At 38.6% G+C, this 19,862-nt stretch overlaps 1 protein-coding gene across 5 annotated transcripts in view; it reads right to left on the bottom strand.

Moving 5' to 3' along the window:
- CCDC141 (coiled-coil domain containing 141) overlaps positions 1-19,862 on the bottom strand; it is a 205,280-nt gene that overhangs the window by 25,202 nt on the left and 160,216 nt on the right. For 3 of the 5 annotated variants that reach the window (XM_081814059.1, XM_081814054.1, XM_081814060.1), the window contains exons 20-24: positions 12,827-12,967; positions 11,857-12,051; positions 10,297-10,480; positions 7,249-7,361; positions 3,405-3,521 (exon numbers count right to left, since the gene is read on the bottom strand). In XM_081814059.1, the coding sequence (XP_081670185.1) occupies positions 3,405-3,521; positions 7,249-7,361; positions 10,297-10,480; positions 11,857-12,051; positions 12,827-12,967 (750 nt within the window). The remainder of the gene's footprint in view (positions 1-3,404; positions 3,522-7,248; positions 7,362-10,296; positions 10,481-11,856; positions 12,052-12,826; positions 12,968-19,862) is intronic. The other 2 variants (XM_081814055.1, XM_081814058.1) reach the window with 2 other exon arrangements.

The raw sequence follows: 19,862 nt of genomic DNA, 5'->3' as shown, positions 1-19,862 counted from the left end.
CTGCTCTTGTGTTTTGGCTGCTCTATCCTTCAGGCTAGTCATCTGGAGAGGCTCTCTTGCCTGCTGTGGGCAGTGTTTGGTTCTCTGCCTGCATGTGGTGAGTTTTAACTACATGTGCTCTGGTCTGCTTGTGAAATGAGATCAGACACCACCTCCACCAGAACTGAGGCCCTGAAGAACTCTCTGGTCAGGAGACATGGTGTGGGCAGAGGTTTGTACTAGTGTTCAGGGGAGGGGCTGCTGTGCTAGGACTGAGGCAAGCTTGATTGAGAGGGGCAGCCCCGTCAGAGCACAGGGGTGTGGGCCTTGGTGTAAGCAAGTTAGGCAGCTAGTGTTGGCACTGCACTGCTTCCCATAGACGGGGTGGGGGAGGAAAATGGTGTCATCCAGCTTCTTTGTTCCCGGAGAGGCATTTCCATAAACACTGCCTCTCAGGAATGCACTCCACTCCAAGAAGAGTGAATAATCTCCCCACTGTGTGCCCCAGGCGTTCTTCAGATTGCTGTTTCCATGCTGTCTGTCCCCATGTTGTTTGCCTGCCTTCTCTCTAAGAGCAGGGCAGTGCCCTCTGGGTTCTATCCCAGCCAAGCCTGCTGACCTTTAAGACTCCAGATTTTAAGCCCTGCTGGTTGCAAGAACTCACAAAATTCAGCCCCTTGTTTTCCAAGCCAATGTCTTTGGGGAAATGTTCTCCTTGTGCTCCTCTCTCACCTTTCTTCGCATCCACAGCATCTGTGATGTTTCTTCCTTAAACCACATCTTCATACTTCCTACCTTCTTTGATATGGCCTCTTCTCTCCCTTTAGTTGTAGAGTTTGTTCTGTCTGTCTTCAGGTTGATTTCTGGGATATTTAGGATGATTTGATAGTTATCTAGTTGTGTTTGTGGGACAAGAGGAGCCGAGGGCCCTCCTACTCCACTGCCATCTTCCTCTGACCAAACACTTCTGGAATTGTTCTTTCTGAGTCAAATAACTTTCCAAGGACGGTCAACACCATTTGGATTGGACACAGAATTGGACACAATGATTCCCAGATAAGCTCTTTTTTTTTTACTTGGTGATTTTTGTTATCTGTCCACATGGTTTTTGGGAAATCATTACATCTGACCCATAATATAAATGATAGAGACAATAAAATGGTAAACATTATTGAGCTGTTTAAAGGGAAGATTACTGCCACCCTTTCATTTTGCTCTCTGTGCCAACTGTACCAGAATGTATATGTAAATGATGTCAGTGAGAGTTTTTTACAGCTATAATTGTGGTCCTTTACTTTTATACTACAAACAGATAACCTTTTAATTCATATTAAAATAAAATTGATTTCTCAGGTGCCTGGGTGGCTCAGTTGGTTAAGCGACTGCCTTTGGCTCAGGTCATGATCCTGGAGTCCTGGGATCGAGTCCCGCATCGGGCTCCCAGCTCAGCGGCGAGCCTGCTTCTCCCTCTGACCCTCTCCCATCTCATGCTGTTTCTCTCTCTCCTCTCTCAAATAAATAAATAAATAAATAATTGATTTCTCAATGAAAATAAATCTTGCTTTTTTATTTAAAGAAATCTGTTCCTTTAATTTTTTTCTAAGAAAAATAAATAAAAGAAAGAAAATCCATATTTACTAAGTATAAATGAGTGTGTTTGCTTTGGTATCATTGGCCTTCACTTCAATTCTTAGTAAATTAGTGTGGTTGACAGTGTGGACAATGTGCAGAATTTAAAAAATAAGTTGAATTTAGTATCTCTTAGAAACCTAGTTAAGAAGGGGCACATGGGTGGCTCAGTAGGTTAAGTGTCTGCCTTCGGCTCAGGTTATGATCCCAGGGTCCTGAGAACGAGCCTCAGATCGGGCTCCCTACTCAGTGGGAAGACTGTTTCTCCCTCTCCCTCTGCCACTCCCTGCTGCTTGTGCTCTCTCTCTCACTTGCTCTCTCTCAAATAAATAAATAAAGTCTTAGAAAAAAAAAAAGAAAGAAACCTAGTTAAGAAAATGTGATGCACTGAATGTTATTCTTTACTATTTCAACTAGTTGGTCTCAATCAAGGGTGATTTTGCTCCCCAGGGAACATTTGGCAATGTCCATGGATGTTGTTTGGTTATGACAACTGGGTGAGTTGTGGGGGGGAGTGCCACTGGCATCTAGTTGATAAAGGCCAGTAATGTTGCTAAATATCCTATAATGCACAGGACAGCACTCCACAACAAAGAATTTTCTGCGCCAAAATGTCAATATACTGAGATTGATAAACACTGATAGACCAATCACAATAATGAAAGACCATTTGATATAAGACTAAGATTCAACAAAGTGATCAAGGTTTGGCCACCTTCCTTTGCCTCAGAGTAGAATCAGGGCTTAAATGCTTCAAGACCATACCACAAAAAAGCCAGTTTGCATAATGATACTTGCTGCCTGGAGATTGTATAATTGCAGTAGACCTTGACATAGATTTAACCTGTGGAAAAGATTATAAAAGGTTATATAGATGATCTAAGAATTGTACTGACTTCAAGGAAAGAAATTTTTCTCTATGAGAAAGTGGGGAGATATTTATTTTAAATTCTCATGTCACAAGAAGTATACTTTATTAATTTGGGGGCAGTTGAGAATAATGTTGACTCTGTTTGTTCCTTCAGTTCCTTGGGAGAAAGAGAAACACTAGAAGCAAACTTGGCAAAGCAAAAAGATAGGAGCTAATTTAGTCCAGCAGCTATGAATAGAGAGTGAGCAACTTATACTGAAAATCCATAATGATGTGATTTAAATAATGCTTTTGAAATCATGGAACATTTGCATTTTGTGAATATTTGCAGTTTTTGCTACATGCTTAATTTATCTGTAATACATAGATTTTAAAGTAATTTAAATATTTCTCTACTTTAGTATTTATATTTCAGCTGGATTCTATGTTTTAGTATATGTACCTGGAAATATCATCTTAGAGATAGCTTTGGTGGAATAAGACACAAGCTAATTTCATGTATTAAGGTTTTCCAGTGGGTAGTGTAAAACTTCAGAACCATAGCTTGGTGGTATGATAGAGAGAAGTCAAATTTGAAGTTGGGATTGACTATAAAAGGAAAATGGGAGAGGCAGCTAATGGTGGGAGAAATAGAAGTGGTTTGGAGTGACAGTATGGTGACTGAATGGCTATCCCAATACCACTGTGCAATGCTGTGGTCCCACTATTAAACAGGAAGCGCTCAGAGGAAAGTAGCATAGGTGGAAGAAGAAGGACTAAGTAAGGGGTAGAAAGGAAGTACAGGATAAGGACACTCACGTTGCATGTATATTGAAAGATTTGATTTAGGTAGATAACAAGGCTTTAATTCCCTTTTTTTTTTCAACGAACAAGGACTCTAACCTCAAAACAAAATGAATGACTGAGATTACACAGTTTTCTTTACCTTATTCCTTTCTTCATTGAATAGTGTCTGCTTATTTCTTGCTGGTTCTTTTAGCAGGTCGATGAAGTCACCATGGAAATCTTCTAAATTCACATTTGTCTTTAAAATGTCTCCCTGCTGTACAAAGCAATGTTTAAAGTGAGAGCCTGGGCCAGGAAAGTTGGAGGTACAGTGCTACACAATAACCACTTGGAAGAAAACATAGACCAGTTGGAACCCTTCAGGAAATGTATTCCACAAGAGACTGACTACTCCCATGATGTGATTTACAAAATTATCTTGTCAAGCTCACAGTTCCCCATCTACCTCACTCCTTTGATAAAATTCATTGCCAGTAAAAATGGGTTGTTCAAAGGCCCAGCCAGAACAAAGTCATTATTGCAGTAGGATATACCTACAGGAACATTCTCTAGATAAAGGAATCATTGTACATGGCAGTCTAAGCCATCAGGAGAGTTTAGGGGACCAGTGCTAAGGAAGAAATGTTTGAAGATTTTGGTGGAGAACAAAAAGGAAATCCAGAGAATTTGCATAAGCAAATGTTTGGGAAACTTGAAGAGAGGAAGAAAATATCACTGGGTATGGTAAAGAAAAAAAATTGAGAACAAAGGATGCTTCCTGTGGGTGATGATATTTTGCTTCTATCATTCATGGAGCTGTTTTAGTCATGGAAGTACAAGGGCTTGCAAGCTGCTGGGGAGTCCCTGTGAGGGCTGTGAAGTCTTTGTAAAGGTGAAAGGAGCCTCAGGTACACCAAATTTAGGATGATGGATTATACCACATCAGAATATTCTCTATTCCACCTGGAATATGGTCATTAGATGGGCCTTAAGAAAACAGCACACTCCTCAAAGTGCATGTGCTATATGGACTCAGAGAATTTGGGGAGAGATTCAGCTTTTAGTCTAACTCTAAAACATAAGCTGGTTGGTGTTAGTGGATAAGGTACTCTTGATATCTAATCTCAAAATGGCAGTTGTTGTGGAAAGAATGCTAGATTTTGAATTGTATTTAATTCTAGATTCTACCATTACTGATGGTGAGACCCCAGGCAAAGCACTTTTACCTTCTGTGAACTCTACCTCTAAAACAAGGAAAATGGGGTATCTGGGTGGCTCATTAACCTGGGTGGTTAAGCATCCGACTCTTGGTTTCAGCTCAGGCCATGATCTCAGGGCTGTGAGATGGAGCCCTTCATTGGGCTCCACACTCAGCATGGAGTCTGCTTGTGCTTCTCTCCCTCTGCCCCTCCTGCCCCGTTCATAAATAATAAAATAGGAAAACAACATTTGCCGTATCACCATCACAAGGTTATTTGGAAATCACTGAAGTAATATATACGAAAAGCCTTTGTAAATCTCAAATTGTTAATACAAATAGAAAGGATTATTATCACTATTTCAGCCTTGATAGGGATTTCTGGGCCTATTTTTAATAACCCCTACAAAATAGCCATAGCATCAACCTTAAAACATAAAAACTAGACATTTATGCTGTGTTAGTAAGCATTCTTTGACAAGTTTTGTTCAGGCTCTAACTTGTAAGAGCCTTGCTGATGGCCATAACTATTGCCAGAGAGGCCCTTCCTTGTTTTTATATCCACCCAAATCAAACCTTTTTGAGCTATTGAATGATTCTTCTTCTCTGTACCAATCATTTGAGTTTTTACTACAAATGCCAAAACTCTTTCTGGAGAAATTGGTTTGGGTAAAGCACAATGTTAAATGTTGTGTGGGACCCTAAACTGAACAGAGCCATAGGGTTTCCCCAGGTGTAGTCAAGTAGATGAGTTAGGGTAGTGATGGTAGTTACATGTGATGATTATAGTAGGAAAGAATACAAGTGCTCTGGGGGATCAGAGAGGCAGGGACACAGCCTGCAAAGGAGTTGTGAAGGAGGCAACATTTGGGTTTGGCTTTGAGAGATGGTGAAATTTAGATAAGCAGAGAGAGAAGGTCATGTACATGAAGGTTTAGAAGCAGAAAATTCAGGAATCTGGGGTAGTACACCAGTGAGACAGGGACCTACAATGAATACAGAAGAACACTAATTTGGAAAGACTCAGCCTCAGAACAATGGAAAAAGGCCTTGATTTTCAACTGTTTTTGGTAAGCAATGAAGAGTTTGTAGCGAAGTGCTTTGAATGTAAAAACGATACTAGCAGCTGTATTTAGGAAGGTTCATCTAGCTGGAGTGTATAATTAGGAGGCTCCTGACTAGTGCAAAAGGGAATCCAAGTGATGGGTTGAAAATGAGGAAAAGAGGGTGCAATCCTGACTAATGGGTGTAAAAGGAATGGGGAATGAGGAAGTGGGCAGAGGGAGTGGCAAGTGCTTTCAGAAAGAATAGTCATGAGGTGAAAAGCAGACAGAGATAAGGGTAAATTTTGTTAAGTGGACCTCACTTGAAGATGTACAACAGAAATGGGAAGGCTGTTGTAGATAATAAAGAGCAAAGAGCCAGAGGAAGCAGCAATTTTCAAGCTGTGTACTGGAAGTCAGGAGAAGAAACAGATCCTTAGAGGGTTGGTTTGAGGTGGAGAAGAAATGATCATTGTTTAAAAAGATAATATGCATATGGCACATTCATACATTACTGGTGGCATTAAAATTGTAAAATGTTTGTGGAATGTAATTTAACATATGTATATTAGAAACATTAACAACTTCATGCTCATTTACCCAAATCTGCTCTGGAGAGTTTATGTATAGGGAACAATACAAGAGAAAAAAAAAAAATCTTTATGTGTGAAGATGTTCATTGCAGTGTTATATAAAATGGTAAAAAAGTTGAAAATCTAGTTTCTTAAGGAATAAAGATAATCTAGTTGGTCACTCACTCAATTAAAAGCTTAGCAAACTATTTTGAATGGACTGAGTACTCAAATTTATGACATGTAAATTCATACAGAAAAAATGATTGCTAGAAATATAATTCTGCTCTGAACTACAAGAGCACCCTTATGTCTCGATATCAACAATGATCACAATAATTATGGGTGTCTTCACATTTCAATTCCTGGGGTTACTCTATGATTAGGTTCCCCTATTCACTCCATTGTACAGATCAAGAAACTGAGACGCAAAGAGATGAAGTAATTTACCCCAAATCACAAATCCAGTAATTTGGAGAACTGGTATTCCTAGGCAGCTGTATTTTACTCTGTGTTTTACTCTATGTTCTTAATCACCTCGTTATTCTCTCCCTCCTAAGTAACCAATTCTTTCAGCCAGTCATTAAAACAGTACTAATGAAGCTAGTTTTCACAAAATACGGACAAAACAATATATGCATTTCTCTCTTTTAACTGGATTTGCCTAGGCATTAGGCATCAACATACTTTCTCTCTATTCTTTATTCCATCAACTTTTTATTTCATGAAGGATGCTAATGATTAGTTTAATACTTCCATGAAGCTAAATATTCAATGAATATAATACCTGAAGATTTAGTTTTATTTTCTCTGGGGCCACAATTTGGAAGGAAAAAAAAACTCTTCCATTTATTATTTGGGAATGAAAACATAAGGCTACTTAACACAGACTTTACTTTGATTTTAATGGCACACATTTATCCTTTAGGATGTGATCCATGAAAATGTAAATGAGACACCTTAATTGTGTTTAGCCCTCCTTCCCAGCAATATTTTTCTCTGCAGTGATGGAAAAGAAACAGAATTAATTATCAGAAACACCCAGATAATTATGTTAGAAAGCTGTGAAACAAATGTGCACATTATGTCCCTTGAGAATTTCTATTAGAACATCTTTGCACTAGAAGACACTTATCAACACATTTTTATTTATATCACTTGAAAATACATATTCTGGGAAGAAGAAATTACCTTCAACTTTTCTTCAAGCTCTGTGAGAGAGACACATAATTCAGTGATAGATTCAAGAACGTCTTTGTGTTTTGCCACTATTTTCTCAGCGTATTTCTGCCCTTCTTCAAAACCTGGGGAGGAGAAGGGACAAAAAACTATTTTTGAGGTCAAATCCCTAGCAGAAAAAAAAAAAAATCCCAGGTATTAATTCACCTCCCCAGTGTCTGGTGTAAAGGCTGGTAGACAGTAAGTGCTTAATCAATACTTGTTAAGTAGATAAATGAATGAATGAAGGCATTTTTTGAAAAAACAGGTACCCCAGAAAAATGGTTACATTTGCTATACCTTGTCACTTTTATGTGACCTAAATCATGTTGCTATGTTAATATTCTTAAAGCACCACTCTAATCAGTCATTTCCTGTTCAGAACATTGTCAATTCTTTATTTATGCATTCAGAAATGGTCTCAAGGTGCTTCTCCCAAATGTATGTCACCGTAGTTCCCTCACATATTTAGTCTCTGGTCAAAGTGCACCAGCGACTCTTCCCCACAGCCACTGAATATTCTATCCTGTACCAGGAATGCCCTTCCCTCACTCCCTACTGTCTACTTCAAATACCAGTATCTTTGTGACATGCTCTTTATCTTGCCCACGTAGATTTTACCTCTCTCTACTGGAATAATAATAAAAATAGCTACCAGGTAGTGAGTACTTACTATTTGACTATGGCTAAGTACTTTATATGCATTAATGTAATTCTCCTGGGATTCTCTAGGCTCTATTGCATTTTACAAATGAGGCAACTGAGGCTCAGGGAGCGTCTTCAGGTTACCCAGACAGTAACTGCAGGAGCCGGGATTTGAAACAGGGATTACAGACTCCATGGTTTAAACTAAGCGATATTTCACATTTTTACGGGCTGAATTGTGTCTCCTCCAGAACTCCTATGTTGAAGCCTCAATCCCCAGTATCTCAGAATGTTACCACATTTGGAGATAAGATCTCTAAAGAGGTGATTAAGTTAAAATGAGGCCGTGAGGATGGGGCCCTAATCCAGTATGACTGGATCCCACCGGTATAAGATGAGGGAGAGACACCAGGGTGAGCGTGTGCACAGAGGGATGCCTGAGTGAAAAGGCAGCAAGAAGGCAGCCAGCTGCCAGCCAGGAAGGAAAGCCTCAGGCGACACCAACCCTGTCAGCGCTGTGATCTTGTGATCTTGGACTTCCAGCCTCCAGAACTGTGAGGAAATGAATTTCTCTTGCTTCAGCCGCCCAGTCTGTGGTATTTTGTGATGTTAACCCTAGTAAACCAATACACACTTTTCATACCTTTCTTACTGCCTTTACTGTAACATGACTTCTAGGCCTAGGCTGTGGATTCTTGAATGAAGGAACTAAGTTTTATTTGTCTTTATATCAATCGCACCTCCTCATACATAATAGGTACTCAAAAATTTTTTTTGAGATAAATTTATTTGCATGACAATTCTGGGTCCAAGGATGCTTGGGTGGCCTGTAAGAGTTAATATAATATTCCTAAAGCTTCTTACTTATTGCAAAGTTTAAAAATTGCATAGCTTCCATACTGAGCAGATGAAGATTCATGACTTTTATTTATTTGTTCAAGGTATTCAGTCTATGATTCATTTGTTCATCACATATTTGTTAAGCACTTAGTATGTATCATGAAGCAGTAAACTAACAGGCAAAATCCCTTCTCCCATGGAGCTTACACTCTGGTGTAAAAGCCAGACAACAGACAAATAACTATACAATCTGTCAGTTGGTGATAAGGGCCAAGAACACAGACAAAGCAGGATGCAGGATATGCATGAAGGGAGGGGAATTTAACTAGTATCTGGTCTTTGTGAGTACTTGCTGTGTCCTGAAATTGAATAGGCACTCAAAAACAGTGACAAAACATGCTTCCCTTGCCCTCAAGGAGCTTATGGTCAATAGAGAAGATAGATGAACAGGTAATTTTGCTACAGTTTGGAAAGTACAAAAATAGAGGGAACCACATACAATGCTGTGGAGGCAGAGGGCATTCACAATTTTTTAGTGCACTTATAAGTAACTACAGTAGGAATGAGACATCACATTCATTTTCATTAATTTTTCAATCTATATTTTATTATTTTTATGTTTCTATTTTTTCCCTTGGAAAAGCATTAATAATTTATTCTCAATAATTTAATATTAGGTAGTACAGTATATATGATTCTACACATTTTTATAGCTACCCATACATAGCATTTTATGGCATGTGAGAAAATATCCACCTGGCAGCAATGTGGGCAAGCCAGCTGAAGCATTTTGTGCCTCCTGTTGCTATCTTCTTTCTGAGCTAGATTTGCCTGGCCACCAGGAACTACCTTTGGTCTACAGGAATGATATCAGGGGATTCGTGAAACTTATTCCTCAGCACCCCCATGAGCTGTCATCACCCAGACGGCTTCCTTTAGATAGAAAGACTCTTGAGACTGACAAGTGTATTATCTTTCCTGGTCATGGAGAAGAGAAAAGCAGAACCAGAGAGATGATAATTTGAGTTCTCCTGTTTATTCCACAAGGGAGAGGAAGGCGAGGGAATGGTTCCTTAAATACACTAACCAAACCATCTTGTTTCTTAAATCCACAAACCATGTAGACGTCAATCTTAGCTTAACATCCACTTAAAGTATTATGGGAGTTTTGCATGTTTTTCAAGAAATCACCCTCGTGAAAATGAGATTTTTTTTTTTGTCTACATAAACTGAGTATTGTTCTGGTTTTATTACCCTGGGGATGATCAACAGGAATAGGGGAGAAAAGAGAGTAGAGAAGGAGGGTTTACACAAGATAGTTAAAATCCAAAGTCTTCCTCTCCTGCAGGTAGAAGCTCCTTCCCCTATTCCCTACTGTTTACTTTTATAGATATGGGCTCTTATCTTGAGTCTCTTGCCTGAATAATTGCTGTAGTGAGGACCCTGAGGGCTTGCCATGCTCTGCTTTCTGATGGATTAGGTTCGCTATAGATTTGTTCAATGGCAAATTGCTGGATATTTTAAAAGAGACCTCACCATATAAGCGCTGAGCTAGGTCACTGATCTCCTGAATCCTTTCTTCTTGCTGAGGCACTGAGGGCATGATATACTTATTGAACTGCTGGTGGAGAATTTCCACAGCTTCCTTTGTCTTGCACTCTGTGGAATATTTTCCAACTCTTACAACTGTGGCACTTGCATCTTCACACCAAAAGTGACACTAAATTAAAATGGGATAAAGCATAGATTAAAGCGACACCATCCTTCTAAAGTTCTTCATTTTGACCACTGAAGTATCAAATTTCAATTTCCTCAAATGTTATAGTCACATTAGCTTGAACTTTCTAAGTCATAACAAGGAAAATGTCAAAATATGATCATAGGCTTCTGCACTAGGGTATTAGAGTTAGATAAGAAAATAAAGGTATGGAAATTCATTTGATTTTCCTGCCTTCTTAGATTTGCCTGAAATAGACTTCCTAAGAACCTTGCAGACTTACAAGAATAGGAAATATAAAAAGCATATGACCCGAAAAAGAATTAAAGTATCAGCTAAAAGTAAAGAAAAAAGCCCAAACATACAAAATCCTGCCTAAATAATTGAAATAATTAACAATACATGGATAAAGTACTTCCTGATTAACACTCTAATAAAGAAATTCTCTTTTAAGAATGAGATTTAGTTTATGGGTTGAGGAAGTATCATCTAAAGAACAGCATTTGACCTTTTTTTTTTTTTAATAGAAGGTACTCAAGTTATATTTTCAAAGCACAGTGGATAATTGAGACAGTTTCTCACCAAAAATACTAAATAACTGTGATGGAAGGAACGTGTCTGACCAAGGCCAGAGCAATTATGATGAGTGAGAAATAGAAACACATGACTCTGTTAGGAGCTGGCTTTAAAAAAGTGCCACAGGGCCACAGCAAACCTATAGATCAGATATAGAAGAATGATCATCTTCATCTTTCTTAGTGCAGTGTTAAATCTAAAAACTGCTGCATCTGTGGCAAAGAGACATTTTGTATCACAGAATAATGGGCCATAAAGAACTTCCAAGTGTGGAATTTCTTCAATATGAAGTGTGCAAATAATAACTTGTCAAATCTCATATAGTTTATGCATACTCTACCATTTATCCTCTTGACAAAAACAAAATAACACCAATAACAATTTTTGTACCTGAAACATCCCAGTACCACATTTCTTTCTAAACATTTTCAAATTCCGTGAAATAAATAAGTCATTCTGAGTATTTTAAACAGATATCCAGCAGTGAGCATAATTCCATGATGGTTAAACATCTTGAGTTGATGGAGTTATGGAGAAATGAGAAACTCTCATATGTTGCTGGTAAGAGTAAATTAGTAAAATCTTTATGAAGAACAACTGGACAATACAATCAAACCTTATAACATTCATCCGCTTTGGTCCAGCAATTCTACTTTAAGAAATTATCCTAAGGCAATAATCATGAAAAGGGGGATGATGCATAGATTTAATGACAAAATTAACTGCAGTAGCATTGTTTTAAATTAGCAGAACAATTTTTAAAAACATTACATATGGACACCATTACAACGAGAAGAGGATACCTCTTCTATCATCTCCTGGAGGTGTTCGGTCAGGTCCAAATTCACCTTGTAATCTGTCACAACTTTCTCAAACTCATTCACATGTTTTTGCAAATCCTTCATTGCTTCTAAAAGAACATTAACTTTATTATTTGGATAATTTAAGAAAGAATCAGAAGTTTTGTTCTCAACTTTTTCCATTTTCTTTTTCAAAGCCTGTGCAAAAAAGAAATAGTTTTAAAAATAAGATTCAATTTTTATTCATGAGGCTAGCTGGTGATTACATATTGAGAGAAAAACTTGGGGAAAATTTTTGCAGCTTTCTCCATGATAATATATTAAAATCATAATGATCACAAATGTATTTTGGAAAGAATGGGTTTTCTTCCACATAGTTTATTGATCCATCATTAAAATCATATAGAATATTCACTATATACCAGGTCCTATTCCAGATTTCAAGAATGATATTATGATTTAAAAAAAGATAATGATCATATAAAATAAAATATTTTCTTGTCTTCAGGAAGCTCACTGTCTCCTGGGAAAGATATTCAAATAATCTAGCTGGTTCATGTGGTAATCGAGGTAGTATAAGCCTGGGAGCAGCGGAGGAAGTTCCTGACATAGGCATGTGTAAGGAAAGGAAAGGGGGCGTATAAAAGGTGTATTTGCGCATGTGTGTGCGTGCATGCATGAGTGCCTGTGTGTGTTGTGAGGAAGAATGGAAGCAGAGAGGCTGGGTAGGTTTGGTAGAATCCATTCTAGAGCTGCCTCAAGAGATAAATTAACTTATACATTTTACATGAGGAACTGAACTGTTACAAAAGCAGAAAGCTACCTTCTGAATCCCAGTGCTGCAAAAAAGCCCAAGGGTTAGGCATCTAGAATTGAAATGCAAACTGATTTTGTAATAATTGTAGTAGTGCATACACGCGCATACACACACACACACACACACACAGACACACCATCCACACTTTCTCTTTACCTGTATTTTTTCGGCATGCACATCAACTTGTTGAATTTGATATTTAAGAGCCTTCAGGTTCCGAGCTTTTTCATTTTTCTTAGTGTAATTAAACTTTAAATTGTTGAATTTCTTTTTGATATCTTTGAATGACTCTTTGAGCTGCAGTTCAATAAAAGAAAGAGGTGATTTCCTTAAAATGAGGACACTAATATTGACCTGTAATAAATAAAAAAATCTTAACAATTCAAAATATTCATAGTCTTGAAAATGTATTCAGTGATTTTTCAATAGAAAACAAGTCTGCTAAGTGAACACATAACGTGAATTTAAACATATCCCTAAAATATAAATATAAATTGTTCTTTGTACTTTCTGATGTGTAAATTTTTTAGAGAGGGGAGGGGAGGGGCAGAGGGAGAGGAAGAGAGAATCTTTTTTTTTTTTAAGATTTTATTTATTTATTTGACAGAGAGAGAGAGCAACAGCAGGAACACAAGCAGGGGGAGTGGGAGAGGGAGAAGCAGGCTTCCTGCCAAGCAGGGAGCCCGATGCGGGGCTTGATCCCAGGAGCCTGGGATTGTGAGCTGAGCCGAAGGCAGACGCTTAACGACTGAGCCACCCAGGCGCCCCAGGAAGAGAGAATCTTAAGCAGGTTCCACACCCAGTGCACAGCCCCATGCAGGGCTCAATCTGATGACCCTGAGATCATGACCTGAGCCGAAATCAAGAGTCAGATGCTGAACTGACTGAGCCACCCAGGCGCCCCTGGACTTGTAATTTATAATTAGATTTATAAGTATAGAATATCCTTTGGCCTCCAAACAAGACAGTTTTTAACACATCATAGATTTTCAACAACTCTAATTTTCTTATTTGTATTTATTTGACATTATGTTTCCCATTCATTCTATTCTCTGTGTGCTAGTGTTGCCCTAGATCCTTCCGCCTCCCGAGGCTCTCTTACAGTATCAGCAATGAATCAATTAGGCTCCCATGCGCTGTTCCTGTTGCAGAGGTCAACGAAGGGTTGACCTTCAGAACACTAAGGACATTAGTGGGATAAAAGAAGAGACCCAATATGAGACTTAGTAGGAAAAATACTTTACTTGCCCAAATCCAACTAAAAAATTATTTTTCATGAGCAGTTTCCAGGAGAGATTTCCTTCTTAGATATAGGCCACTAACTTCAGATGTCCTTCCAAACCGGAAAGTAAAGTGACAGCATGACCACTGTTGGCAGTGCTAACTTGTGTATAAACAGAACATATGGCAATGAACCTAGAGTAGGGCGTGCATTATGACAGCCTTAAGAACACACAGTTCAACTTTACCAGTGAACCAAAGCTCTAAGCGGTCCAGTCCCGTTAAACACACCACTTTCTGTGCCCTTTTCCATATTCAAGAAAGAGAAACATATTGACAGGCAACTCTCTTGTTATATTATCAGCAAAGAGAAGTACAGAGAAAACATAAACCTTCTCAGATTATATGAAAGCATTTAACAGCAAAAAATGAATAATGTCATGGTTGATAAATTTGAGCTATGATAAGAAAAGTCAGAAACACATTAAAATTCTTTTCAATGACAGCAAATAAATTATTTTGGAAGGGAATAAAAGCCGTGTACATGCTGGATTTTAGACTTGTAATACATAAGAAACATATTGGCCCTAAAAAATATTTGCTTTCTCAAAATGCTTATTTCAAATTCTGCATATTGTAGTAACAGAACCTTTACCTTATCTTTAACATTTCTTGGAGACAATTATCTATAAAGGCCTTAGCAGACTTGCATACATGGAAATTATTATGCTGATGCAATTTTTGCCTCTGACACACCTATACACAATCAATGTTGTTTATTTTATATGGTAAATGAAATCGTTGAATGCTAGTTTTAAGCTACCAATTAAGCCAACCACAGAGACGATATTAAACATTTAAACTGATAAATCAGTAACATTCTAAAGAGATGGTAAGAACTATAGTTTCAAAATTTGAAAACTATTTCTCTATTAGAACTCACACAAGGGGCGCCTGGGTGGCTCAGATGGTTAAGCGTCTGCCTTTGGCTCAGGTCATGATCCCAGGGTCCTGGGATCGAGTCCCGCATCGGGCTCTCTGCTCCTTGGGAGCCTGCTTCTCCCTCTGCCTCTCTCTCTCTCTCTCTGTCTCTCATGAATAAATAAATAAAATCTTTAAAAAAAAAAAAAAAAAGAACTCACAAAAATATTTGAGAAGTCATATTCATTTGGTATACTTTTGAAATAACCAATTAATATTTAAATTCTTTGACATTCAGTGTTTTAATATGCACATGTTTGATTTTAGTGGGAAAAGACAAATGGGATAGAGATATAAAGGGACCACATCCGGAGTTATTCACATAAAACTTGGGCAGGAATTCTTCTCCCCCAAAGTCATAATCTGCAATTGTAGGTGTAATAACTACCACACCTGAGGAAACCACAGATTCTTGTATTAAAAAACATGTCCCCAGTAGAGAGTTATTGTTTCCTGGGTACAGAATTTCTGTTTGGGATGAAGAAAATGTTCTGGATATGGATAGTGGTAATGGTAGTGGAACAATGTGAATGTGCTTAATATCGTTACTGGTACTTGTAAAATGGTTAAGGAGGTAAACTTTATGTTATGTGCATTTTACTACAATTAAAAATATAATTTTTTTAATAAAAATAAACAGAAGAAAAGAAAACAGAAAAGGGCAAATATATGTCCTATCACTAATAAGTATCCACTGGAAAATAAAATTTTATATTCTTTTTTCTCTTACTGGAACATGATATACATTATAGACTTCAGGCTAGAGAAAGGAAGAGGGGCTCTGTCATCAATCTGATAATCACTGGGTTATGTCTGCTTGTTTGAATGGGAAAGATCAACTTCTATTTGAAAACTATGTGATGAACGGAGAAAGGCTGAGCCTTAACACTGTAATTCTAAAGCATGAAATTTTAAATCTATTTTGAATCAAAAAATTTAAGGTCGATAAATGATGAGCACAATTTTACTTCTGTGGCTTCAGAATGTATGTACTTACACTGAAATGATTTATAAGATATATATAAGTTCACGGCACTATGCATATGTGAAATGGAATTAGCTTCTTTCTGACACAGGAGCTCCCTTTACAAAGTTGCTGGCACTTTTCTCTTTTGGTCTCACTAGAAATGCACTTTAAATCTTGTGCCTTTCCCAGCTCAAATTTAGGACTATTGCAGATACAAGCGGAAGGCAGCATGAAGGAACTACCTTTAGCAGCTAGGTTTTCAGAAAAACCTAACCATGCCTAAATTTCTTACCTGCACATTCCAACATGAAAACTTAACTTCCCATCTAATCCCTGTATAAACTTGTGATCATCATTTTAAAGGAACTGAGTGCCATGGTTGCTTGGCTATGGAATCATTGTTCCTGTAGCTGTTTCTAACTTTAGTTAGCTTGTCAACAATGGGGAATGGTGGAAATGGCAAGACAACTGCTCAACTAGAACATGTAAGCAGAAAAAAACACCCAACGCTGGGGCAGGATAGTTCACCCTATTTGAAAGATTTAAATGTTGTTATAATCCATATTAACAAAGTTTCTAAAAGTCTTTAAAAAACCAGGAGGAATTTTTTTTTTTCTAATGAATAATGTGATTTTCCTGTCTTTCCACTTGTTCAGCTCCTCCATATTTGTTATGGAATCAGCAGACTAAGTTAATAGAGCTATACTTAGGAATAAAATTAAGACTTTAAAATTGTGGTTCTTTTGAAACCAGCAGAATGAACATCTTCACCATATTTCCCAGGGAGCACTGAGCTTCTCTCAGGGTTAGGAATGAACAAAGCTTCTTTGAAAAGAAGCAGAAGCAAAACGAGGCTGATGATGACCGGGTTGAATTGCTATTTTTAGTCTTGACTAAGCTGGTTGAGGCTGCTTTGGCATAAGAGCGTATTATTGTGAGTCTGGTGCTGGCAAAACCAATTTATATGAGGGACATGCGACATTTTAATAGTAAGGAAACCCATTAAAACAAAAGCCTCTCCGGGCACCTGAGTGGCTCAGTCGGTTAAGTGCCCGACTCTTGATCTCAGCTCAGGTCTTGATCTCAGGGTCCTGAGTTCGAGCCCCATGTTGGGCTCCACACTGGGCATGGAGCCTACTAAAAAAATTAAAAAAGAAAGCCTTCATTGGAACTATGGCACAGGTTTGGCCAGATGCAAAAATACAAAACAAATAGTCCATTTCTCTTCATGTCCACTTCACGAGCTTCATTTCTTGCTCATCCTTTTGCCCCAAGAAAAAGATTTCTGATGCTCATTTTCAGTAACAGAAGGCTTCACAGTTATCACCTCCCAGGGATGCTTGCATTTGAAATGGAAGGACCCAAAGATTCATAATTCAACCTGAGTGATTTGCTACGATTACTACGGCTAGACTATTAAGCCTAAGTGCTGGAGAGCTTTCAGGACAAGGCTCCCTGGGCCTCCCTGCACTTGGCAACCATGTGGCTGTCCTTCCTCGTGCGCTCAGGGCCAGCGCTGTGGCAGTAGAAGTGGGGCAGCCTGTGGAGAGAGGACGCCGGCTCCGTTTGACATGGTGTCTCCGTAACGGCTATTGGCTCCGCCCCGCAAGCTCTGTGTGCTCATGTTACGTTGGTTTTATTTTCTGGACCTGGTAACTATGATTTTTAACTTCAGCTCTCTGTATTCTCCAGGAAAAAGAGTCACTTTGCCGACGTGAAACACCAACCTTTTAACACCTTTTATGCCTATGGATGTTCATTTTCAGAACAAATCTATCTTCTCCATTCTCTTCTATATACCCTCTGGATGGACCCATGGTGTGGCCTGGTCGCGACTGGCTGTGACTTGAAGTCCCAGGGGCTTTAATTCACTCTGGGCTCCACGTTCCCTGGAGACTTTTATATGCTCATGGTCCAGTACACAGTAGCCACATTGGCGATATGTGTCAAATGATGATAGTTTAGTTTTTTTCCTTAAAATGACGAGTTAGGGTTATCGATCTGGAAAATGATAATCCCCCGCACCATACCACAATACTGCCCACTGCTTGTTTGACCCATCCAGGCACTCTTTATCTGCCTCTTATCCTGCCAGCAGGGGGCTCTCCATGGTCATTTTGTCAACAGCAAAGTGCTATATGAGGTCAGGAAGTTCAATTTCATGAGTTGGGTATGTGTCTATTCCCCTGTTCTAATTTGCTGCTTCTCATCTGCCTTGTATCTCTGGAACTCAGATGACCGACTTATCCAAACTGACAAAAAAATTTGTGTAACTGGAACCTGAGACTCCGACATATGGAATAGACCTATATATACACCAAATCCTTTTCTGCTTCCTTCCCAATGGGTAGGATGTTGCTACAGTGTAAAAATTTCAGGCTAAAGTAATCTAATTATATGAAAGCTTCTGTTTGCAAAACTTATTTTGAGAGAATGGATACCAACCCAATTTTGTCATTGCTGGTTTGTTTTTTTTTTTTTCAGCAAAGTAACTGTGACCCATAATGAGACTCCAGTTACAAATTTCCATTAACATTATGTAAAAGTAATTTTTTTGGTCAGGTTGCAGATAGAAAACATGCTTGATATTAACTTATTACATTTCTAAATGAAGACGTGTAAAAGAATGAGTAACTAATGATGTTCTGTCACGTCTCACCACAGAGAATGTCTGTAATGCTTTGTGTATTAACAGCTTATTTATGTTGCCAGGCAAGAAAATATATGGTAAAATTCAACATTTATGCATACAAATGTATCTTTGTGTGAAATGAGTGGAAAAAAAACTCCACGAAATCTGGCAGTCTGAAGGCTGTGAAGGTAGACATGGAGAAAATGAGATTTTATAATTTCCTATGTCTTATGTAGTGTATGAAATGAGAAAATAATAATACTTTACCCAAAGATAAGGCACAGAACCATGGTTCTTTGTCTTTAAAGAATATCGTATCACATAAAAAAAAAAAAATCGCATTTAGAACACCTCCCTTTATTTTGCCCTGAGGTACTGAGTCCTCTGCTAGGGACCTCTAGGGCAGTTATAAGCAGGAAAGTTAGTTAGGGCATCATCAACACGTAATTTGATTGAAATGACCAAATGAACTGTGCTATTGTATCAGAGCATCCAAACAGCTTGTCACGGCTATACCAGAAAACAAGGCTAGCAGAGGAAAGCACAGAGGAAGGGTACATGGCGCATCAGACCATGCCATGGTTGAATGCGTTAAAGCAGGGAGTGAGTGGGGACTCTGAGTTTAGCAAGTGACATCGTGTTGGTGCCCAGTAAAGCCTGAAGACCAATAGATGAGCTTTTGGCCCAAAGCTGACTCCTCAACATGCCTACTACTCTGTAGTCCTAGAGCACACTGTTCAAATGCAAATCCTACACACCTCCGGTTTCTCATCCTAAACAGGAAGATGTGTCGAAGTCGAGATCTTCCAAAATCTATTTCCACCCAGAGTCTGTGAACTTCCAAGAAGCACTTGAAGCATACTGGAAGCAAAACAACGTGTTTCCAAATCAACTTAAAAAATAAAATGCATTGGGGGCGCCTGGGTGGCTCAGTTGGTTAAGCGACTGCCTTCGGCTCAGGTCATGATCCTGGAGTCCCGGGATCGAGTCCCGCATCGGGCTCCCTGCTCGGCAGGGAGCCTGCTTCTCCCTCTGACACTCCCCCCTCTCATGTGCTCTCTGTCTCTCTCATTCTCTCTGTCTCAAATAAATAAATAAAATCTTTAGAAAAAAAAAAAAAGATTAAAAAAAAATAATAAAATGCATTGGGGTGCCTGGGTGGCTTAGTCGGTTGGGTGTTTGCCTTCAGTTCAGGTCATGATCCCAAGGTCCTGGGATCGAGCCCTGTGTCGGGCTCCTTGCTCAGCTGGGATGCCTGCTTCTCTCTCTCCCCCCTTCTCTCTCTCTCTCAAATAAATAAATAAAATCTTCAAAAAAAATGCAATGTTTGCTCTAGTTCTCTCGTGGGGTGTCTGACTTTAATGTTTTTATATACAAAAAAAGTAGAGTAA

Source organism: Leptonychotes weddellii, chromosome 3, assembly GCF_054177405.1.
Source record: "Leptonychotes weddellii isolate Sample4059 chromosome 3, ASM5417740v2, whole genome shotgun sequence".
Classification (NCBI taxonomy): Eukaryota; Metazoa; Chordata; class Mammalia; order Carnivora; family Phocidae; genus Leptonychotes; species Leptonychotes weddellii.
This window is presented reverse-complemented; position numbering and strand designations above follow the sequence as displayed.